General features: G+C 48.7%; 6 protein-coding genes across 6 annotated transcripts; 1 reads left to right on the top strand and 5 right to left on the bottom strand.

Moving 5' to 3' along the window:
* Nucleotides 1-1,741: 1,741 nt before the first annotated feature.
* Nucleotides 1,742-9,496, bottom strand: ONS95_014967 (uncharacterized protein). The gene is made up of 11 exons (XM_058508652.1): nucleotides 8,360-9,496; nucleotides 7,106-8,252; nucleotides 6,539-7,005; nucleotides 6,337-6,476; nucleotides 5,750-6,284; nucleotides 5,114-5,701; nucleotides 4,463-5,064; nucleotides 4,065-4,416; nucleotides 3,705-4,017; nucleotides 3,484-3,656; nucleotides 1,742-3,439 (listed from the first exon to the last, which is right to left on the bottom strand). The coding sequence occupies exons 2-11, from the start codon at nucleotides 7,116-7,118 to the stop codon at nucleotides 1,976-1,978; spliced, it is 4,647 nt and encodes a 1,548-aa protein (XP_058356339.1). The 5' UTR covers nucleotides 7,119-8,252; nucleotides 8,360-9,496; the 3' UTR covers nucleotides 1,742-1,975.
* Nucleotides 9,497-9,855: 359 nt separating this feature from the next.
* Nucleotides 9,856-11,205, bottom strand: ONS95_014966 (uncharacterized protein; the record flags this gene model as incomplete). Its single annotated transcript, XM_058508651.1, has 6 exons — nucleotides 9,856-10,355; nucleotides 10,472-10,543; nucleotides 10,600-10,636; nucleotides 10,690-10,871; nucleotides 10,927-11,062; nucleotides 11,116-11,205. 6 exons carry the CDS (start codon nucleotides 11,203-11,205, stop codon nucleotides 9,856-9,858), a joined length of 1,017 nt encoding a protein of 338 aa, XP_058356338.1.
* Nucleotides 11,206-12,501: 1,296 nt separating this feature from the next.
* On the bottom strand, nucleotides 12,502-14,861 carry ONS95_014965 (uncharacterized protein; the record flags this gene model as incomplete). Its single annotated transcript, XM_058508650.1, has 2 exons — nucleotides 12,502-14,691; nucleotides 14,742-14,861. The coding sequence occupies 2 exons, from the start codon at nucleotides 14,859-14,861 to the stop codon at nucleotides 12,502-12,504; spliced, it is 2,310 nt and encodes a 769-aa protein (XP_058356337.1).
* Nucleotides 14,862-16,758: 1,897 nt separating this feature from the next.
* On the bottom strand, nucleotides 16,759-17,813 carry ONS95_014964 (uncharacterized protein; the record flags this gene model as incomplete). The annotated part of the gene is made up of 5 exons (XM_058508649.1): nucleotides 16,759-17,118; nucleotides 17,167-17,354; nucleotides 17,407-17,478; nucleotides 17,528-17,647; nucleotides 17,744-17,813. 5 exons carry the CDS (start codon nucleotides 17,811-17,813, stop codon nucleotides 16,759-16,761), a joined length of 810 nt encoding a protein of 269 aa, XP_058356336.1.
* A 1,435-nt stretch (nucleotides 17,814-19,248) lies between these two features.
* ONS95_014963 (uncharacterized protein) lies at nucleotides 19,249-20,063 on the top strand (the record flags this gene model as incomplete). The annotated part of the gene is made up of 3 exons (XM_058508648.1): nucleotides 19,249-19,399; nucleotides 19,451-19,899; nucleotides 19,962-20,063. The coding sequence occupies 3 exons, from the start codon at nucleotides 19,249-19,251 to the stop codon at nucleotides 20,061-20,063; spliced, it is 702 nt and encodes a 233-aa protein (XP_058356335.1).
* A 388-nt stretch (nucleotides 20,064-20,451) lies between these two features.
* On the bottom strand, nucleotides 20,452-23,354 carry ONS95_014962 (uncharacterized protein; the record flags this gene model as incomplete). Its single annotated transcript, XM_058508647.1, has 5 exons — nucleotides 20,452-21,143; nucleotides 21,196-21,874; nucleotides 21,921-22,807; nucleotides 22,872-23,000; nucleotides 23,054-23,354. The coding sequence occupies 5 exons, from the start codon at nucleotides 23,352-23,354 to the stop codon at nucleotides 20,452-20,454; spliced, it is 2,688 nt and encodes an 895-aa protein (XP_058356334.1).
* Nucleotides 23,355-23,480: the final 126 nt, after the last annotated feature.

Below are 23,480 nucleotides of genomic sequence, written 5' to 3'. Positions count from 1 at the left end.
TCTAATACTCTAGTTACGTGATAATAATAAAGTTCACTAGTAGTAATAGCTCAGAGAAATATTCTATTAGGAGGGGATTAAGCGGCAGCTTATAGCTTTATTAACAGGTAAAGAGCTAAGGTACTAGTTATAGCTATAGAGGCTTTTAAAATAATAAGAAAAGTAGAGAAAGAGGCGTTTAGAGAGAAGTCCTTTTACTACTTAAAAGAGGTATTAGAGGCTATAAGTATTCTAATAAGAGAAATAGAAGCTAATACTAACTAGCTAAGTAAAGAAGTAATAGAGATTATATTAAAAGAGAGCTTATTATTTATAGAGGAGGCCGAAGAGTACTTAGTAGCAGGTGTAGATAATATAATAGAAGTAGATAGTTAGAAGGAGTATCTATATATTTCTTTTATTTATACGATATATCAGGGGATATAATCAGGGGGCGATTACTTAGTTAGGGGGAGATATATATAGTAAGGTAATATAGTTCTAAGTCGGAAGATAGTTAGCTTATTCCGTAAGGTTATATAAATAAGCGCGATAGTATATAATAAATATATTATCTTCTCTTTCTTACTCTTACTACCTATTTAGTTAGTAGTCTTCTATATCCCTGCTTACTATGCACTTTGATAGCACTACCCCACTTCTTTATAGTAAGAGTAAGAGAGAGAAGATAATATATTTATTACGTGCTATCGCGCCTACTTATACGATCTACGGAATAAGCTAACTATCTTCCGACCCGGAACCATACTACCCTACTATAATATCTATACCTAACGTTTATTTTTGTGTACTAAAGGCTCTAGAGGGCTAGGAGGCTCTGAAGGTACTCTATAAGTTATTAGGTCTAAATTAATAGGAATTAGAGGTGCGATATCATCTTTTACAAGTAGCGGAGCGAAATTGAGATATACTTAACGATTTCTATATCTCCTAGGAGTTAAAGAGCCTCTGGAGTAGTTATTAGTGTTCTTTATAAGTCGACGTTAAGTTAAGGAAGGCATTTTAATAGTTTTAAAGATAAGGTTTCCTTATAAAAATCGTGTTAGGAGTAACTTAACTTTAACCCCTTTTTTCTTAATAACTACTCAGTGAATAACTACTCAGTGGAAAATAACAAATAATACGTTAAATAAAAGATCTACGCTATAGCTTAAATTTAATGTTATTTTTATGTATTTATACTAAAGATTAGTAGAGTTTAATACTTAGATATCTGACTTTCCCCTGAAGGTTATTAGAAGAGGTGACATAGTCTACTTACATAAGGCTCAGCGGGAACTATACTAAAACAGGGTTAAACGACCCTGTTCCGTTAGAGATCTGACTAACTAATAGCCGTTCTAAGTCGCTAAAACGAACGCTAGTCCGTTTAGGGTTAGCGTAAACGAACGGCCGTCCGTTCCTGTTTTACTAAGAACGAGAAAACTATCGACTACGCTGTACCTACCTACCTACCTACCTAACAATTCAATTCAATTCAATTTGATTCAATTCAATTTAATCAAAAATAAAACAAAACAAACTAAACATAGAAAATCCCCGAATTACAATATAACATAATATAATTTACTATATCATATCACTTTATAATCCACAACGAAATAAGCTAATTGCATTTCTCTTCTCTTCTCTTCTCTTCTCTTCTCTTTCATTTTCGTCTCGATGGGCTTTTAAAACAAAAACAAGAATAAAAGACAGAAGAGTGGAAATCTAAAGGTAAGGTAAGGTAGCGTCTAGTGTGACTGTACTGTATACTATGACCCCAACTGAACCCAACTGAACCCAACGCTTCTTTATCTCGAAAGAGAAGGAAAGGAAATGTAAACGCCGGAAATGCAATAGTGGGAAAGGATCGGTTCGGATAGGATGAGATCGGATGAGATAGAATTAGTATTATATATATACAGTCGTCAAGCCATTCTCTTCATTTCCCTTCCCTTGACTTCCGACCTCGCCCCTTGTCTCATACAACAACTCAGCCGATTACGTATTCCTTCTTCCGCTCTCGCTCCCCCTTCTTCACCTCTCCCTCCCCATCCTTCTTCCCCTCTCCCTCTCCTCCCTTTCCTTTCCCCTCCACCTTCCCCTCCCCCTCCACCTTCCCCCTCTTCGCCTTCTTAGGCACCCTAACAAGCCAATAAAGCGCAACCGCCGCCCCCGCATTAAACACAATATAAACCCACATCAGGCCAAAATTCCTCCACCGATTCCCATAGCTACTCCCCAGCGCCGCAAGGAACTGGTCCGTACTATCCAGCGCGCAAAAGCCACACTCGCCCCTGGCGGCGGGATCTTCAAGATACCCACCCCTCATCTGGGTACTGATCCAAGCACTCATGTACTCCCCGCAGGTGAGTCTCGCCGGGGCGTTGAAGCGGCGGAGTTCGGTCGCGGAGCAGACGACGCGCGTGCCGGCTATGCCGACGGAGAGCATGCTGTCGACGAGGTAGGTGAAGGGGCTGAGGCGGTACATGAAGATCCAGAAGCGGGGGAAGACGTTGGGCGAGGCGAGGACGCCGCAGAAGACGAGGGTGAGGGAGAACATCAGGTTGGCGATGTTGCCGCCCGTCTCGGCTGTTTCGATGGCCGCGATGACCATGGTAGTGAAAGTCGATGTGAAGAGGAGGAAGGTCCAGATGAGGAGGAACATCAGGCCGCCGCGCGAGGTGACGGCGCTGGTGGGCTCGGCGTTTTTGTACAGCCCGATGGGGTAGTACCAGCAGATGAAGATGAGGACGGCCATGAGTGAGTTCCAGGGGAGCTCGACAATAATGTTGGATATCATAAAGGCTTTCCAGGAGTAGGTTTTTGAGGGTCGTTCGCGAGCTTCGTATAGTGAGCGTTGGGTTACGAAGTGGGGCATGATTTGTTGGACTAGTTGTCCGAAGATGGTGAAGAGCATGAAGATGGCGAACATTTGGTTTTGTAGTTCTTGTTGGGAGGTCCCGGCGTTGAAGAATGAGAATCCGATGAATAGGGCGGAAGCGACGCAGAGGAGGACCTTGGAGTAAATGTACGATGGGGTACGCCAGTATTGCTGGAAGACACGCTTCTGAACCTCGGTTTGCTGAACCATGAACGGGGCAGCAAATTCGCGGAATGAAGCCTTATCGTCGGTGCTTGTTGGTTTAGTGATCTTTGGTAGTTCCTCCTTCAGACGATCGAGCTCGCGGTGGACTTCTTGGTATTCAGGAGATGATCGCCATGCATCGTACCAGTCAATGTTGGTATGCGAGCCTGGTGCAGCACCAATGACTTCTAGCATCCATTCTGCAGGGTTAGCGTCAGGTGGGCAAGAGATTCCAGAAATGCGTTCAAAGTATGAGGTCAGGATATGGGAGCCCTCTCCGACTTCACCGAAGTAGACAGTCTTGCCACCTTTGGCGAGGAAGAGAAGTCGATCGAAGCGTTGGAAGAGCATTGCGGATGGTTGATGAATCTGCTTCTATTAGTATACTTTAGCTGAGATGAGAGAGAACATACAGTGCAGAGGACAGCTTGACCATTCTTGGTAAGTTTCTCCATCAGATCGCAAATAGCCCAGGACGTCTGAGAATCAAGACCAGAAGTAGGTTCATCCAAGAACAGGAGTAGCTCAGGTTTAGCAGCCAACTCAACACCAATAGTCAATCGCTTACGTTGCTCGACATTGAGACCTATCCAATTAGCTTCCCATCCACAATTAGATCAGCAGCAAAACATACCTTCTCCCGGAACACCAACAACGGCATCGGCATACTCCTCCATATCAAGCAGCTTAATAACCTCATTAACATACTCGAGTTTCTCCTGTCGAGGGATCTTGGCCGGCCGTCTGAGAAGAGCGCTGAAGTTCAAAGCTTCACGGACTGTCGAGGTGGATAAATGGAGATCTTGCTGTTGTACGTATCCGGTTTTGCGTTGGAAGGAATCGTCGCGTTCTCGGCCGTCCACGAGCATACCACCGGTGATGACACCCATGGTAGTGCGAGTAGCCAGGACGTCGAGAAGTGTAGTTTTGCCTGCACCGGAGACACCCTGGTCATAATTAGCCAAATTCAACTTGTGTCAAAGAGAGTACTCACCATGAGCGCAGTCAAAGTTCCAGGCTTAACCCATCCATCAACATGATCCAAAATCCGTCTAGGTTCACCCTTGATCTTGATATCATAACAAACATCCTCCCAGTGGAAAACAGCAGTCTGTCTCTTCAAAATAGTAGACACATCAACATTAGTAGACGTCTTTTCAACACCAGAACTCTTCACAGGGCCAAGCTCCTCATCGCTACCGCCTCGCTTGGACAGAACAGCTGGCTTATGACCACGGCGGAAGAGAAGGACTTCGCCCTTGGATTTCTTGGCGGTGATGTATTCCGTTGCGACGAGATATACTGTGCAGAGACCGACGAGGAAGACCCAGAGGATTCCGAAGTTTCTGGTTCTGTTAGTAGGGTTCAAGGTTGGGACGGGGGTTGACGTACCTCCACTTGTGGGATGCATAGTACTGGTAGGATTGTCCGATGTAAGCAGCACCTTCAACAACACTCAATCCCGGCACAGCTCCGACAGCAGTGCAAATCTGCTCTAAAGGCGCCACGTTCTCGTATCCAGGTCCGCTTGGAATGAAAGATGTCGGTAGGCAAGTGTAATTCTGTCCAACAAACTCATTAATCATAAGCGACTCAAAGCCATAAGCCACAGGATCAAGGTAATTGATCCATCTAGCCCAGCCTCGCATATTCGGTACCGGAAGTGCGAAGCCGGTATAGATCACGATAGCCAGGATCAGAACAGCAGCTGGAGCCATTGCCTGGGACAGAGTACGGGAGACAGATGCGATCGTCCGGAACAGCATGGACATGACCATGGTCAGCATGAAGGAGATCAAGACGAAGAAGAAGAAGTTGCCGGGCTGTCGGTTCAGATTGACCATGAAGTAGAGCGTGGTGTTGAAAACGATTGCGTTGAGTATTTTGTACGGCATATCCGTTAGCATGGAGGCGATTGCTTCACATGAAGGGTGGTACAGGGCGTATCTGGAGTGTTTCTCTACAATGGGACGTTGTGCGTAGAGTGTCAAGATCTGTCACTAAGTTAGTTGAGTCCATCAAAGTAGAGTGATCTTTACAAACCTCGAGAGCAGAACCAAAGGCATTAAGTAAGATAGAGAAGAACAAAATCGCACTTCTAGAGAAGAACGAGTCGGTCGTCTGTGGTAGATTATAGAAGACACTGCTGATAACAAGAGCCATCAAGAAATTTCCAAAAAGCTGAGTGAAAGTCAAGCTGGGATCTCCTTTCAATCTCCAGAAACCACGACGAAGACACAGAGCCACTTGTCCAACATACGAAAGCGTGTACGGACTCGTAACACGCTGATGCTTCGACTGCTGAGCCCGGCGCGATTCCTTGAATTCCTGAAGATGCTGGCCATTTGGTTGGTACTGCTCGTTGTAGTTATCCACCTCCTTGATCAAAGCAGCTCGTTCGGGACTGCTCTTCCAAACAGCGGCGAAATCGTCGGGTGTGCGGGGTACTTTGTTCTCGAAACCTTTCCGTACGACTCTTTCTAAGGGACTGGTCATGGAGGTGAGGAAATCGGCGGTGGTTTGGCGGTCGGGGCAGTCGAAGCCGAGGTTCTCAAAATATGCTTGGGCATCTGTGCATCGTCCGAAATAGATCTGTCGGCCTTCGTACAGAACCAGGACTTTGTCGAAGATCTGACTTGTTAGCTACGTAAAAGAAAACCCTTTGAGTGAAAAATTTACATCATAGGCACTCTGCGGAGCCTGGTAGATGGCAACACATGCAGTTGACCCCACGAGATCCGTAGACGATCGCAAGGTCTTACAGAACTCAATTGCATTAGCACTGTCCAGACCACGGGTACTATTATCCCAGCATTGAAGCGGCGCTCCACTGAGGGCAGCCTCAGCAATTGTCACGCGCTTTCTCTCTCCTCCAGAAACGCCTCTCAGGAAATCGTTTCCAACACGGGTATTGATCGTGTGGCTGATGCCAAAAACGGCCATAATTACGTCTCGGAGATATCGTGCGAATTCTTGGCGGGTGATGCCTCCTGGGATATGTCTGGGAGCTCTGGCTTGGGCGGCGAATTCGAGGGTTTGTCCGACTGTCAGCATGGGGAAATGGACATCCACTTCAGCTGTGTAGATAGCTTCACCGCGGAAATCCTTGTGCATCTGCTCTGGTGTGATACCCTGGTAATTGATTCTGGATTTCTCGTCGATGAAGAATCCATTGGTCTCGCCGGCAATCGTTTTCAGGAATGTTGAACATCCACTGCGCACATATCAGAGGTGGCATTTTCATGTGTACCACAAAAACCACTTACCTGCCAGGAGGCCCAAGAACCACCAGCATTTCTCCATTATGCACAACACCGTCCAGGTTTTGTAGGATATCAATCTTCCTTGGTTTCGCACTACCAATAAGCTTCTTCACAGCACCAACAACCTCGAGGATAACATTTCCCTAAGCGATGTCAGCATCATTCCATTGTTGAGTTTCTCCCCCCTGCAAACTTCAGCACGTACCACACTCTTCTGGTAATCCGTCGCCGAACCAAACCCATACACATTCAAATCTCTGTACGCGAACCCAGCAGTCCTCAGTTTCCACTTCTCCGGATCGCGCGCTTGCAGATTCAGCAGCGACTTGGAGAAGGCTCTGGGGCTGAAATTCGGCGAGTTGGGATTGAGGCGCGAGTCTTCGGGCGACTCGAATGGATTCTCGTTGTAGATGCTCTGATGCGATTGAGTTGTGAATTTCCTAGCTAATTCGTGCACCTCGCCATCTCTTCTCTGGTCCTCGATCTGATCGAGTGTCTGTTGTCGCGTGAGGGTTGTGCCTTCGCTGTCGGCTATCTGGTTGGGGGTCTTCTCGCTCTCCCCAATTGGGTACGAGGACTCGTCGGAGTGGTCATGGCGAGGGCTGAATTGGCCTGGACTTCCGATTCCTTGCTGGGTGGAGGTTCTGTCGTCGTTGTGGAATGCGATGTTGCCTGTAGGGAGGAAATTGAGTTTTGGTTAGGTAGAAGATGGGGAAGCAGGGGCAGGGGGGAGCAGTGGTGGAAGCTTGACGTTGATTTTGGGTTGACGTACCGACGAGCGACATGGTGGTGGAGGGGTGGGCGAACCCAGTACGAGTGCGAAGATATTCGTATGAATTGCGCAGTGCGCCGTAAGGATTTGAACAGAAACAGAAAATGCGAATTGGCTTTTCTGCGCAGGAGATGAGACCAGACTGATGTTTCGTTTCGTCCTGTCTTGGTTTATTTTGTTTGTTTGTCGAAGGGAATCCTGATCCTGGAGATGTGAAGATGAACAGGGAGTGCAGAGGAATAATGAAATCAAAGTAAAGTTTCGCAAGAAAAGAAGGCGAATGCGAAAGAAATATAAAGCAGAAGTCCAAGACCCAGACCGATTCAACCCAAGCACTAGGTTACTGTCTTTCTGGCGTAGTCAGTCAGTCAGTCAGTCAATCAATCAATCAAAATAAAAGATTGCATCGGATTGGATTGGATTGGATTGGATTGGATTAGACTCCGTTTCTGGTGCAGCCGAACACGAAAATACGACGCGAGGTGTGCTCGAGTTAGCTCGAGTAGGGAGGGAGTAGGGGCACTGGGCACAACAGAAGCCCTTGGCGATCGTCAGCGGCTCATCGTTCCTCCTGAATTCTCCACTGCAGGCATTGCATTATTACTGTACAGCGGATGTGGTTGAATGGGGACCCGAAATATAGCCTTGTGGGCTTGGCTCGTTGCTGAGCACCAATAAAAGGGGAGCAAACGGCTAGATGATGGGGGACAAGAAGAGGCAAGGCGGAGATTTGTGCAAGTTGTGCAGCAAGGCTGCCTGCAGCCAACTGCAATAATACTGTCGTGGTTGGTGCAGCACTTGTGCGTTCAACTTGAGCCCGGATGCTGTACGTTCCGGGATCCGAGCAAGCCCGGGAGACGGGAGCTCTCGCAGCCATCCGAACTCGAGTGGTCCAGTCCAGTCCAGTCGAGCTTCATCCTCAACTTCACTTACTAGTGTAGTCAAAAAAAAAAAGGCCAGACGTCAACCCGCGATTTAGCTCGACCCACCAGTCCGGGTCTGGAGCTTCCACTTCCATTATTCGGAGATAAGGTTCCCTAGGGACTAGTACAGTAGTAGGGAGATGGAAATGAAGATTTCAAGCTTAAGGTTAATGACAGAGGAGGCAAGTTGTGACGAAATCGTACTCTAGGGCTCTCGAGATCGGCTGCATGAAATAATTAGTTAGGTAGGTAGGTAAGGACCCTCGGGTCGGCCCATCAAAGTCTAGAGCATGTGATGTGCAGTGTGCTGGACCCCTACTACTTTACCTACCTAGGTATTCTGCCATTCAGATACTGTACTACTGTACCTACTGTAGAGAAACGGACCCGGAATCCCGGTACGCTTCTACTGTAGGACCTGTTGGGTAGATAAGTAGATAGATCTTCATACTGGGTTTGGTCTTGGCTGACGACGCAGGGGGTCTGGACGTTGAAAGAATACCTCGGTAGGTATGTCTTTGTTTTTCCCATGGATATCTATCAAGACCTCAAAAAACCCATGCCAAGAGGCCTGCCCGCTTGCTTGCTTACTCGCTTGCTCAGCAAAATCGCTATAAAGACGTAGTAGACTATAGAGAACCTCTGGAGAATTCATTACTGTAGCGATCTTAAAGTATCGCCGAAGAAGATCCACGTCCCTAGCAAGTAGGTACAGTACTCACGGGAACGGGATATCCAGTTCCCTACTGTACAGTGTACACTCGGCTACCATCCCATCCTTGATCCGGAGGGCGCAGGCCAGGCTGTCGTCTAAATAATGTCGGTCTACAACAGCTGATGGTAGGTAGGTACGGATCGATGTGCTGATAAATAGTACTTTCTTTCTTCGGATGACAAGGAGAAACGCTGATTTACCAAAATTAATTCTCACGTGCTTGGGAGAGAAGTTGCGAGGGTCGTTGGCGTGCACATGGACATGAGGATATGGGCCGTACCGCCTTGCGCTGTGGTTGGATATCAGCACTCCCGCCTCCCTCCTGCTCTCGCTAAGCTTGTTTGTTGTCATCACCTTCCATTCTTTCAAGCAGCCTTTCGCACTTATTCAACGTTCCCCAAGCAAACAAATCCATTATATTATCTCGGAGGGATTTCCATAGTATTGTATTCATAATTCATTAACAGTGCTGTTACCCTTGTCCCTACGGTCATCAATCATCAAAGCCCAAAGTCACAACCAGCTCCGCCTACTTTTTCTCGCACTCGCACTCGGTTTCGCACTCGGACCCTGACCCTCACCCTCGCACTCACCACCCACCCCCACAGCATCAACACGCCTAACCTGCTCTTGCGCATCCATCTGCGTCTCCCACTTGATATCCAACCTCCCACACTCAATATGCACATCCCCCATCAAAAACCTTCCATCAACCACTCCGGCACCCCACTCCCCTCCATCTTCCCCCTCCCCACCCCCTCCCACACCCCCTCCCACACCCCCTCCCACACCCCCTCCCACCAAACTCCCCTCCGAGCCCGACCTCCCCCTCAACCTCGTCCTAGAATTCACCGACCCACCCCCCCCCGTCCCCGTCCCATCACCACTACCACCACCACTGAAACTCCCGAACAGCCTCGAAAACCTGGGGTATGTATAGATGATGAGTGTACGCAGCGCAGGCAGACACGAACAGATGATGGCGACGGCGAGTTCGATGGCCGTCCAGATCGTGACGGGGACGTAGTCCCAGGAGGGGTCGATGGATGTACCGAAGATGAGGAGGGATTGGAGGCGGATGATGGAGATGATACAGCCGCTAGAAGGAGGAGTTAGGTCAGGATCGAAATATCCAGAGATCCGAGTAAAGAGGGAGGGGCGAAAAGAAGATGGGTAGAGTGTGATATGAGAAGAGAGAAAAAGGAAAGGGAGAAAGAGAAAACCGACACATACAACCCCCCCAAAGCAAACATAAACGCCACACCCACCCTCTTCCTCCCCTCCAAGAACCCCATCCTCCACACCAGCCTGATCGGCAACACCACAATCATCAGATCCTGCACAATACTCAGCCCGCTATTCGCATACGCCAACGCGTTGATATCCACGCAGGTCCCGTTGCGCACGTCCTTGTCCCAGAAGTACGGCACCGGATGGCACTGGAAGATCGTCAGGGCGGAGATGGTCGTTGTGCCGAGTGCGATGAATACGATTGTGCTGTAGACGGCGAGCCGGAATCGTGCCTCGTGTTGGAAGATACGGAGGTAGAAGGTGAGGATGGAGATTTTGACGAGCCCGAGGACGATGACGTAGATGTTTTCGGCGATGTAGACTGGTAAGGTGTCAATCAGTATTCATTGTCTGATCTTTTTTTTTGTTTTGGCCAGAGAAGGCTTGGTGGTGGAGGTGTTGAATGAGAAGAGGGGGGAGCTGTACAGCCGTACGTACATTTGAGGAAAATCATCTGCAGAGCGCCGTCTTTGAGACTGTAAATGTGTTTTCCGAAGCCGAGCTTTGCCACTGGTAGTCCATCATCAGCGGATTGGACAGAGACAGTCTAAAACCAGGATTCTTACTTTGAGCAGAGAATATTTCGGATGCTATCGACAAGCACTGCGAGGGTCATTAGGCACTGGAGCCACAAAGAGAATCCAAAGAAAACAAACCTGAGCTAGTGCTGCAATGTAGTCTTCCATACCGAGTCCTGTCTTGATGAAGAACTTCGAAGCTAGTCGTAGAATGACCAGAATGGAAGTAAAAACTATGATGGTCGAGAAGAGGATGATCATCAATTGCGACTTGTCTTCGAACGGGAGGCTACAAGTTACCGCTTGGACTCTGGAGAGGTCTTGTGTCCGGTTAGATGATTATGACTTGTCAAGAGACAGGTGGAGAGAACTTGCCTAGAGACTCCTGCATGGTACAGTTGGCAAGCATACATCCTGCGGTGAGATGAGAGAGTAATTTGCTCTTGCATTGGCAATCTGCATCGATGAGTGAACATCCTGCTGCTGGTAATGATTGCGCCACACAGGAGAGCTGGACATCCATCAGTACTAGACTATCTGGGCGTGCATGTTGATAGAACTCACAGAACATGCGGACAATTCAATCGATGACTGGGATTGGACATGCGCAATCGCCGAAAGGAGAATCAATAGAAGAATTCGGAGAAGCTTCATATTTAATCGACATGTTGACTGATCTGATCTGGGGACCCGTTTTCAGCGGGGCAGAGGCAAGCTCATGTATCAAGCTGTCCACTGGTTGAGTTTCGACATCCGAGGTGACTATCCCAAGTCTCTGATAGTGTGTAAAATATGCAAGGCGGCCTGAACTATGTCTGGACAAATCATTAGATGCGACATTGAAATAGAGTTCGAGCTTCGTTTGTACCACGAGCAGATCATCACTCGATTGGCGGTTTCATCATCATGAAACCATCGCCTTCAAACTTAGAGTCCGAGCACATGTCATACTTGACAGCGATGATCCCGACTTACTGGATCTGGGGTACAGAAACATTCCTAGCGCTGACTCCTAGTGCAACCCTAGACAGTCGCAGATTGGGGTTCCTGCATGTGCCAACGTGAACATTCCAAGCCGGCCCAGCTATCTGCAGGAGGGCATACACAAGAGAACGGCCTCCTGCGTCAAGTTCGCAAAATCCATAGAATGGTAAGAGAGTCGTACATTTGTGATTGGAGTTTTTGCATGAATTAGGTCTTCTGGTAAAGCATGGCTTTCTCCACAATATGACATCCGATGTTATTGGATCTTCTCAAACCCTGACGATGGAGCGAGCGAAATGACAGAGAACCCGGCCATTGGAATTATGATACGTGTTGTAGAAGAATGCGAATAATAGCCAAGGAAGGTATTGACCACCGAGCCGTTGGGCTGTAGTCACCTAGTTAGAGGTCTGAGAACACGGTGCCCTGTGACAGAGAGAGTTACAGATCTGTCATAAATACAGTCTATGGCCAAGTTTACTACGGATAATCAGAAAGGGAGTACAACCGATTGGATTAGTTTGACCACCATAAAGCAGAAGTTTGCTCGAGAAAAGCTTGTCTGGACCGACGCAGTGAGCATGGTCAAATAGGAGGGTCCTGGTCAGTTGAATTTGACGGCCTGAATGACTTCGCTGAAGCTCGTCGAGAGTTTAAAGCCACGGGCAACGCCAGGAGTCTGATTCCATCGGAGCCGACACTCTACCCGTGAAGCAACGCGACCCCTCGCTTCATGTTGGACATCCTTCACTGGAGGTTATGAACTTCTGGGTAACAATCCATTTCGTGCTCACTTTCCACGACAGGGGAGAAAAACCGACTGATGTCGTGTACTGATATGCTGCCAGCTGGAGATCGGGCTCTATTCTACAGAGATCGTTCAATTCCATGGGTTGAGGTCCAGCTCAACTGCAAAAGAAATACTGAAAGTCGTACCTGTCAGCAGACGTATCCTGGGGCAAGAATCTAGCACAACGTTATCTGCTGAAGCTGGAACTCTCCAGAATCAAGCCCCTGTATTGCTTCTCCCTTCATGAACCCGTCGACATAACATTCGCCAACTACTTTATACTGCCCGGTGATCTTTCCAGGCCGCAGAATGACCGGGAACGCGCATCCGAGTAAGATGTATACAGAATCTCCAGGCACCACTGTCGCAGGCGCCATGCCAACATGGCCACTCTTGGTTGTGATTAATCTTCGGCAGATGGCATTGGAAACGATATCTTTAATTGAGGTGCAATCGATGTCTTCCGGCGGTGCATGTGAAACTGTCCGAGGGAAATATTCTTTGAAAACGCGGCCCCCAATCTGGAAGAGCCCAAGTCTTCGACGCAAAAATTCGAAACTAATGAAACTGCCTCCAAATTTTGTAGTATTCCAGCCATTTTCGCGTAGGTTGGCGAAATAGGCAATGCTTTCATCACCAAATGTGCACTCGCCAGTCTCCGCGTCGGAATCGGCTTCAGCTCCACCCCAAGGTATCTGAAATATGGGGCATTTTGAGGATGCAACTCCTATCGGATCGAGCAACAGGGTTCGTACCAAAGCCTCCATAATTCCACTGGAACCGCCGTACGGGCAAATGTCCTGTGCCGTGGGTTGCACGACGAGGTCGGGAGAAGCAGACATTGCAGGCGTTTCGGACTGTGCTGCAACGAGTTCCGAAGCATGACCATCGATTGTTGCAATGCAGAAGCCCTCGCAATATAACAACTCTCCATCATCAGAAAAGGTTATGTTTGCGATTCTACCACCGTCTGCGCGACTCAATTGACCAACATTGCCCGTCATCGAGGTGGTAGCAGCCGGAAGCTTGTCTTCGCCGTCTTCTAGTCCAAAGTACCATTCCATTGAATTATCGATACTGGCAGTGCGGCAGTTTTTAAGAGTCCAGTCAGTGGCCCAGCTCGGCAGCCCCATATCTGACCTCGTTGCTTGCTGTAAGTGGGAGGTGTATATGATATCGAGATCCCCCGTTGTTTCTATGACCGCTCTGGAGAAGCCAAGAAAAACCTCTCTTGTGCTCAACTCATAATTCATGCTCTTCTTATCAATCTTGGAAGCCAACGCTCCAGGCAGAATTCCCATCATCCCGTAGATCTTGTCGCGAGGATCTGTTGCTGATGCATATTGAGTTAGGCCGAGTACTGGCGAACGAAGGTCCCTGTAGTTTACGCGCCCACTATCATTTGACTGTGTGACCAGTTCCCTAACTCTCCCGATCCACCACAGTAGAGCCAAGGCACATTGAAAGCTGTCTGTGTTCTCGATGTAATCTTCATATCCGATGATTGCCACCACCTGTTCTAGGTTCAGCACAAACAGTCGGAGAATTTGTCGGATGTCTATGAGAGTGGAACAAGAATCGCCACACAGGACCATCTGATCTTGTCCCATGGCCAGCTCTTGGATGATCCACATCCGAGACCAATAGCGCCTACTGAGTAATTTCATAATAGCTTTGATAGATGGCGTTGCCCACGAAGTCTCGGCCTCCGAACTGATATCGACAAGCCATTTGGAACAATCGTAACCCGTCCTCAGACTCTGAGCGATTGAGTTGATGCTATTCATAGCCAAATCGCTGTCATCCGATGCTGACCCAAGGTGGACGAAGCCCCCAATGGAATCACCATATATCATTTTCATGCGGCGAACTTCACGGCCCTGCTCGGAAGCATTCTGCTGGTCGATACAGATCGCGTCGACCCAAAGTCGGAATTTGGGGTGAGTCGGACTTTTGACGTGCAACCCGCCTTGTCGAATTGTCTGCATTGCAAGGTAAAGACTCTCAGTGACTGCAACGAACTGTCCGTCAATGATAACCCGGTGATCTTGTATTCCAAGTCCCCATGAGTAAGACAGAGTCACGTAGTCTCCCCAATTATGCCGCATCGCTCCATTCTTCTTGAAATAGGGATCACCCTCGGCTTTCCGGGCTTCAACATATTTGACCCACGCTCGTGTTTTCTTGTAGAGATGTAGGTTTGGGTCTGACTGCTTCTCCCAGTTCTTGTACTCGGGTGTATGTTCGAGGGCGACATGGTGCAGAGAGCAGTGCACTGGCTCATCGAGACGATTCGTAAGGGGAGGATAGATGGCAAGTACGCGGAGTTCATTGGCCCCAAGCGGCTTGTATATAATCTGTGGACGCTTATGAAGTTTAGTGACTGCATAATAGAGTCGCAGCTGGCTTTCCTCACGAAGTATGTTCGAAGACTTGCAAGAAGCTTGATTCCCCAAACCAAAAGCCTATCCAGAGGCCATCTGCCGACAGCTCTAAGTCGCAGTCCCAAGCCAACAAATGCCGTCGTTGAGCTCATTCCGAGAAGGTATGTTCAAAGCCGTCGCCGGCGTGAATCCTGAGGACTACATGGTTGCTTCAATGGTCTCACCAAGGGGTGTCCTTCGTGGCTTGTAACAGTCAAAGCTATTGGATATTTAGAGGTTTGAGGTTCAGCCCTGTGCCAAGACATAGCCTCGGGTGACTAAGCGAACCCCTTTTCTTCTCAGGTATGCTCGCCAAGGCTGCTCTGGCGAAACAACATCAAAGACAACGCCATGTCCAATTGATAGGGACTAGGTGACTGCTATCTACACCATCAATATCGCAGCAGACCTCAAGAAGTTTTTCATTTTTCTTCTTATTCATTTCTAGATCTTAGCTGATGCATTTTAAGATTGCTGGATTTGTTTCTCCAGGCACAACAGTGACCTTTTGCTACCCAAGTCCAAAGGCAGGAGATATTCGTGGAAGCAGTGAAGAAGAAGGCCATTTTCTATGAGGCTCAATTTTCGAGATCTCTCTTCCATATGGTCCCGATGACGGCGGTGACGGGCGCTACGTTCACACCTGTGTCTTTCGGCACCGGATCATTGGCTGCTTCCGCTTCACCCTCTTGTTCTCTGAGACTTCGCTAGCTGACTCATTTGGTGTACGTTGGCTGAAGCTGTGTTGGCAAAGCTGCTTGGGAAATGGGAACCGGGTCTAGATGTCTTGTATCAAAGCCCAGCATTGGATGTAATTGAGCGGGACTTCTTCAACCTTCAATCTGATTAGATTACCTTGAGGAAGATGGCCGTATCTGTCGCCCATAGGCCCACGATTTGTCTGCCTCTCCCACCTTCCGATCTAGAGCTTCATAGCTTACTAGGCCGAAACGTGTGGATGGTACGATTATGGCTTAACGGAAACAGAGCTGGCCTGCAAATTGTGGGGGTTCCAAGCCAATATTCCAAGCGTCGAACATTCGGCTTTATCTCCAGGAGGAACATGGCTGAACCAGTGTCGATCACCATCCAGGCATACTGATGCAGTCGGTATTTCAGCGGACACTATCAAATGGCTCTTGTCGAGTCGGTGCGACCGGCAGCTTCAAGGGAATATGCTCGAAATGCTAAGAACTGAACAATCGCGCTGACCTGTTTTTCATCGCAGTAGCAGCGAGGACCTTTCGCTAGCACCACCACATACCTGTCGCCCTTGTGGCGGTACGCCTGGTTGCTTATCACGCACGTCACTCGCGATAAATCAGGAAGGTATCAATGAGTGTCCCGGGTACTCTTTGCTATCTCGCTGGTCCTCAAATCGTAAGCGTTTTCGGCTTCCTGCAGTAGCCGAGAACAATCTGTCTGCTCTCTGGACGAACAGAGGCCAGTACAACGGCTTCCTGCATCCTACCAAGTGGAAATACTGCCGCAGCTCAAGTTAACTCGCATGGACCTGACACGGGCGTTGCATTCGCTGACAGACCAGAGTCTTCCATTCGTTCTGGTGCGATTCTTTCACGCTCAGTAAAGTCATCGCTCTCGAAAAGAGCGCGTGAGAGGTTGACCTCAAACTTCTGCACCTTTGAAAAGGGTTCAGACTGGGGATTCTCATCAGTTTTGACTTTCCAAGTCAACGATAAGAATATATTGATGCTATCTCTTATCAGTCATGATCTTAACGGTGCTCTGACAGTTACATCATGACCCAGCAAGCATTTATATTCTTTCAAACCATGCATTTACTATCTAATGCCATACGATCATGTATCATTGTTTCGTTGTTCCAGTCTCTCTCCAGCAAAGCCCGTCGTAAGTAACCATCCCTGAAGACGAATATTCTCCATTTCGGCACCAAATGTCATAGTGCCGCAGTTTTACGCACGTCTTCAATCCATGCTCATTATCCTCTCCTTGTCAACCCTTGTTCAATGGACAATATTCAGATCTGAGTTAATGTGCAGTTTGTGCAGATCCGATAGAGGCAGAACTGCTGACAACCTTGCCCATTGGAGGCTGAGCCTCAGCATCCTTGGGGGTAGAGCGCTTGCGACGGAGAGCGAAGAAAGCAACACCAGCGATCAAAGCAGCTCCGACGATGGCCCCAACAGCGATACCAGCCTTAGCACCAGTGCTCAGTCCACCACTAGACTTTTCCTCGGTCGAGACTGATGGCTCGGAGCTGGTCGATACAGCGCCAGTGGCTGCCGGGGTTGAGGTCGTGGGTGTAGTGCCAGCTGGGATGAACTCTGACTCGCCGACATTGAAGCACATGTTGTCCGTGGATTCGAAGGTTGCAGATTCGACGAAGGTCTGAAGTAATGTCAGTGTGTGTCAAGATACTACGATAGTGCTACGTACGATATCGGCACAGGCAAAGAAAGTCTCATCAGTTCCGCTGTCATTGCCAATGTACTCGATCTGGATAGTAGCATTCGAGCCAGGAGTCACCTTCTCGGCGTCGGTCTTGACTGGGTAGCATTGGTGGCCTGGCTCCAATTCTGTGACATTGCCTTGAGTGTCCTGGAACTCGGTTTGGGAAGAGGGATCTTCTCCTGTCAGTTTGTCCCGAGATGATACAGTCGCGGGACCGAGACTCACTGTTGCCATATGCAATACGGATAGCCATCTTCGACGCATCAGCGGCGATGGTGGTCTCAATCGTGCCCATGCCTATCATGTAAGCCAACAATAATACTTCTGCATGATACGGTGTACTTACTGCCGATGGGAAACAGTGTTCTGTTAACAATGGCAGCATTGCTTCCACATGGCCCAGTGTTATCATGAGCACCATCCCATGCGCGATCAGCTGGCCACAGAAAGGCAACTGGGCCCATGACTATGACGATGTCAGCTCTCATTCAATCCGGAAATGTGCCATCGAAGATTTCTTGATCGACTCAACAAGAATGAACGCCAGAGACAGGATGCGTACCTGTGCCAAGAGCACCGGAACCGTGAACAGACTGCGCTGCTGAGAAGCGAGCCAGAGCAGCAACTGCCATGATCGATTTAGACAACATATTGGATGAGTTCAGGTTGTTGATGTGCTGCCGTGTGAAGTAGGGACGTCGAATGAAGTATACAGACTGTGCAAGAGGGGTAAGCGAGAGGACAGTCGCCGGGCACAACGATTGAATTATATATGAGAGTATAGCGATAAGATGGCCTGACTGGATTTGTTTGGTCGGCAGCTTTGCCGAGCTCCACCCTGACCGATTATTGGTGACTTTTCTGCCCAGGACCGCCCCAGACCTGTGCTCTTCCTTGTGTGTGGCAGAGATTGTACTTTGCACTATCAGTTGCTTGGCTTGGTGTGGCACCAAGAGCCTATCTGCAACCTTAGAGGTTACTTCCTCTGTGGCCGGTTTCTGGCCAGCTATATCGGACGATCACAACAGCAGGTTCTCAAGGCAACTTAAGGGAAACTTCGGCTTCATCAGACTTGGCTATCATGTCATGTCTGACCGAGTCCACAGCCTTCTTTCACAAGTGAAGAACTTCGTCAGGGATCCTGGAACGAACCTCTCAAAGTCGGAATTGTATGCGACACTGGTTGAACGTGTAGACCGACATATTCCGAGCTATCCATCCGCTTCCCAGCCGAATCTCGCGCGGAGGAGAGTGAAATCAATGGCCAAGATCCCTATACAGAAGCTGCTGCGGGGCAATATGCGCCAACCTCGTGTTGTGACTGTTGCTATCTGACTGCGATGTCGCGAGCCTAAACGAACACCATCTAATCTTATCAGATTGGACCACAAAAGAATCACTAGTGGGATCAGATAACCTTGTTTGGATTTTCGCCAAGGGTGAGAAAGAATCAGATAACAATCGCGGTCCAATCGCTGTCCCGGAAGGGGAGGATGGAGTGGGGAATTACCCGCCAACTCGCTTGGCTGCATCTGTTTAGAGCATGTTCGGGGAACACATGACAAACTGTTTGGAGTATTGTGCCGCTTTGTCGGACTCCAGTCAGCCTTGGAGGAAGAAGTTTTTGCGAGTTAATAATCTCCAGTAGACTGGCGACCAAGTTGAAGTGGTTAACTTGATCCCCGTTCAAGGCGCGGTAGAGCCTTGGATATCCACTCGCGAACATCGAACCACTCCAGCGACCAAACTTTAGCTTCTGGATCCTTGACTCTTCCGTTCCTCATGGAAAGCCAAACCCCACTGGTGAACTTGGCATAAACCTGCTCGGTCTCTGGGAAGGTATGCCTTGGACGTTGAGCAATCTCCGACACCGCATGATAGACGAGGTGCGTCTCGATCGAGATCTGGGTCAGGAACAGCCGTGGATATAAAGGTAACGCTGCATATTGCGGTTCTTTCCTTCTTTTCCACACACCTTCAACATTCAATCATCATACTGCCAGCCCGTGTCACATTCGCTAGTTGACCTTTGCCTTACTCATACTCGCTCAGCGTATCAGCATTACTATGATTGGAATGAAGTCTATTACGGCCTTAGCCGCTGTAGTCGGTGTTGTCTACGCTGTGGCTGTCCCCTCACCAGAGGATGAATGGCATCTTTCCCTTCTTAAGCGTCAAGAACCAGGAACCCCTCAGTATGCCTGCCACGAATCATGTGGTGAGTACATCAGACATTACTTCGTACTTGCATATTCTGATCAAGCAAAAGGAACTGCTATCACTCTCAGCCGAGGCGCAAGCCCCTGTACTAATGATGCATTCCTCACTGATTACCAAGAGTGCTTGGAGTGCGCTGGTCCTGATAACTTCAACATCTGGAGATACTATGGAGGAACATTGACCACCGCTGGAACCAACTGTGGACTGTCTACCACTCCTGTCTCTGGATCTTCATCATCCGCTGCCTCGCCATCCACTGCCCCAGCAATTTCTACGACTCCTGAGCCAGTCACCGAGTCTACCACTACGCCTGAACCAGAGACTACTGCCGAGCCAACCACTACACCAACTTCAACGGGAGAGTCTAGCGCCATCTCGGCTTCTGCAACTGGCTACCCAACGGCATCTACCCATTCCTCAACTGTGAGCACAACAGATGCTCCTACTTACACTCCTCACCCTACCAGCAGCCATACCGCATCTGCTGGTAACTCTACCGTAAATATTTCCTTCTCAGTCGTTGACACCATTTGTTCTGATCATTCGCTAATTAGATACAGAGCACTACAGTTCCGTTCACTGGAGGGGCCAACTCTGCCAATGGAAAGATGGTCGGAGCCATCGCCGTCGTAGCTGGAGTTGTCTTCGCTGCTGCTTTGTAGATATTGGGAGGTTTAGAGATATGGAGGTTCAAGCCATTTGTATTCTGTTTGAGCACAAAAACTGTTCATGTGGGGCATAAGACAATTGAGGAGTGATGAAAAATATCTTTTGTATTTGTATACCTAATGGCATAGATGAAGCGCAGCCTTGAGTCCTAAAGATACGATGATACTTTTATTAGCCTTGGGGTCCACTTCATTCAGTTACAAGATCATTTTTCAAGTGAGAAGTGCTCATGTTACGAGTTCCTCGTCTTCCATTGAGTCAAGGTGTACTTGGTTTCACACGGAGCGAGTGAAGTTTTGATAATTGCATTAAAAGTGTTCAATATCCAGAGCTTTAGTCCTTCGCGAGCAAATAACTTTTGAAAACCAGAAGCGGCTGTTTCTACGTGTAGACCTCATCAGTCAGCGCATTGAGCGTCAAACCCTCCTTTGCAAAGTCCACCCCATCCATAAACAACAACGGCATCTCTACCAACGAACCCCTCACCCGATCCAAACTATCCTTCAATTCCGCCACACCACCAGGGAACTCCTCTTTCACAACATGTCCATACTCATACCTAGCCGGGATCTTCTCCTTGTCATCCTCCTTGCTAGGACTGACGAAGAACTTGGAGAAGAACTCCTTGTAGTCGTTCCAATTGCGAACATTATCTGCTGGTATGACGTGGAATGCTTTGTTGAACACTTGGGTGTTTGTAGCTGCTGTGACAGTCCAAAGTTCTTCGAATTCGTCGGATAATACGTCGCGGACGAGAATGTCGGCTGGAGAGTCCCAGTCATAGGCATTGGGGGCGTGGCTTGTAGGGAGGAAATTATCATCTGGCCGAGTGGGGTCTTGGTGAGGGAGGAGACCGAGATGTTTGCGGAAGAGCTGGCGGCGGAGAGATGATGCGAAATGAGAGGCTTGGTAGGGCTCGTGGTTCATCTCGGATTCGACTGGAGTGGGGTCTTGAATCACGACGGCGATTTCGGAGTCATGGTCTCCGAGTTGAGAACGGTCGTTTAAGTTGGCACTACCGCAGATCACGACTCGATCATCTGCGATGAGGACTTTGGAGTGGATGTACAGCTCTGGTGCATGTTAGACGGTGTGCATATGAGGGCTAGCGGGAGTGTAATTTACCTTCGCTCACATAGGCGTTGAATTCTGCTTCTTCAGAGCCAGACCAAGGGACATCTCTGATAGAAGGGCCATGATCCATGTAGCAAGCACTGACGCTATCATACTTGCTTCCATCATTCACTTGAGCTCCAGCCTGTTGATACTGCTCGTAAGCGGGGTTGGATCGTCCATAGTAAGCACCCGTGCCTTCACCTCGGCCATCATACCCAGCACCGACGATATCATCATGCTCTCTCCGAGCATCTTCATAGTTGACACCACTAGCATCGCGAACTTGCGACATGGCTGATCCAGCATTGATCCGATCGTAGTTTCGCAGGTTGTAAAAGCGAATGTATTGCCTCGAGTCGGGAACTCCAGCCTTCTCAATCTCTTCCATGATACTGTGGCCACCTCGGCAGATGCTGTGATATTGGAACTCCATGATCGCTCGAGTACCGAGACTGTCATCTGCGTGAAGATCCCCTGCAAATGCTGGGACAGCAGGCATGGCGACGATGACTTTGTACTTCTGGCCCTCTCGGTACGCACGAACCACGCGTTCAACGATAGCTGCTCCGATTTTGTTTCTGACTGGATGTTGCTGATCGCCTGTGGCTGTGATGAAGAACTGGTTCTCGATATAGACAAAATGCTGACTGTTTTGGATTACGTCTATGTACGCATTTGCGATGGAGTGCTGTATTATTAGTTGTTGTCAAATCATGAGAGCGATGGGGACTTACCTCTTTAGCGACCCCATTGCTCCATTCGGTGCAGCTTCTCACCAGCTGAATGGACATTCCTGCTGGGCCTCTGTCTCCATATGAGTCTCCTGAGTTATCAACTTCTTCTCTACGGAGCCTATCGAAAATCCCTCCCCGACCACCAGGGAGATGGAATCCATGTCCATGGTGTCTTTCTCCCCCACCAAAACCCCTCTCAGCAACTTCGGAATCTTCCAATCCACGCTGGCGCTGGCCTCCCGAGATAGCGACACTGTTCTTTCCATCTTGCTGGTAATAACCTTCCGGGATGCCCTTCGCATCGAATCTCAAGTTGGTGTACCTAGCATCTTTTCTCACGTCATACTTCTCATCAAAGATGAAATTCCACCGCTGCACAAAATGTGCTCGCAAATCCTGGACAACCGGTCCTCGCAGACAAATCGAGATATCAGACCATCCCATCCGCGAGTTTTTGGTACGATCAAGTTTGTTATTCTCCCAGTGCGTAACATCCTCGAAGTCATAAACACGGGCGTTGTTGAAGTCTTGGCCGGGAAAGAGAGCTTTGTTGATATCGGTTGGATGGGCATCGGCTAGAGGGTGAGAGTTTGTGTCCCAGCGTCCGAAGCAGAGATCGAGACCGCCCATGAAAGCGATATTGCCATCTACGAGGCAAAGTTTCTCGTGATGAGCCCAGTAGAGAACGACGTCTTTGTGGACTCCATACAATGCCCGGAAAGCATCGGCTGGCACATCAGCTAGCTGGAGTGACTTTAACGAGAAGTTTCGAATACTCGATACGAGCTCAGAGCGGATGACCTGGCCGGAAGGAGCGTGATCGGGATGACGGAATACTGCGATATTTGGGTGAAGTTGAAGTGCTTTCTTCGTATGATCGGAGCAAACTGTTCTGGATGAGCCAAAATTGTCTCTGATAATTAAGGTAGGTATGTACCTCGGGGAACTCACGTGTCAAGATCTGAGAAACCTCTTTGTAGATGATGACGTTGACTTTTACACCTCTCTCAGCAGCAGCAAGTAACATCCGATCGATCCGGTAATTCTCATTTTCAGTTGGAGGACGTCTGAGATAGAGTTCTGGCTCTGATCAGCTGACCACATCACGCTGAGGGGTAGCACTCTAGACATACCTGGGCTCAACCACCAATCCAATATCCAGATGGACTCTCTTGCCTCCTCGATTGCAACAGAGACCGCCCACATGTATCCGCAGCCATCTACATACCATTTGGCTTCGTTGCCAGTTCTGAGCGGGGCAAAGCTGTCAAAGCGGTTGCCTCCATCCTGGCTTTGAACTGTGTTATCTGTATTCTGTGTATTGCTCTGAGATTGGACATGGGGTTCGTCATCGCCTTGGAGATTGTCAATTTCTTTCTTGATGTGAGACGTGAAGTTCTCAAACGCGTTCTTTGCCTCGCCGAAGAACGACATTTTGATGGTGTCTTGCAATCAGCTAGAGGGAGTGGGGTGAACAAGGAACCTGGCAGAGAGTTTTGAAATATACGCCGATGACAAAGAGACCAGGCTGGGCATAGAGAGCGATTCAACTCAGGACAA

The sequence above is a fragment of the Cadophora gregata genome (assembly GCF_030347475.1).
Source record: "Cadophora gregata isolate MNR1 chromosome Unknown scaffold_9, whole genome shotgun sequence".
NCBI classification, from domain to species: Eukaryota; Fungi; Ascomycota; class Leotiomycetes; order Helotiales; family Ploettnerulaceae; genus Cadophora; species Cadophora gregata.
Note: the sequence above shows the minus strand (reverse complement) of the source record. Positions and strands in the feature narration are given on the sequence as shown.

Coding starts and splice junctions, on each gene's coding strand:
- ONS95_014967 (XM_058508652.1), bottom strand. Junction 6,477..6,538: donor CGGATTACCAGAAGAGTGTG/GTACGTGCTGAA, acceptor GACATCGCTTAG/GGAAATGTTATCCTCGAGGT. Junction 3,440..3,483: donor GTCAAGCTGTCCTCTGCACT/GTATGTTCTCTC, acceptor TAATAGAAGCAG/ATTCATCAACCATCCGCAAT.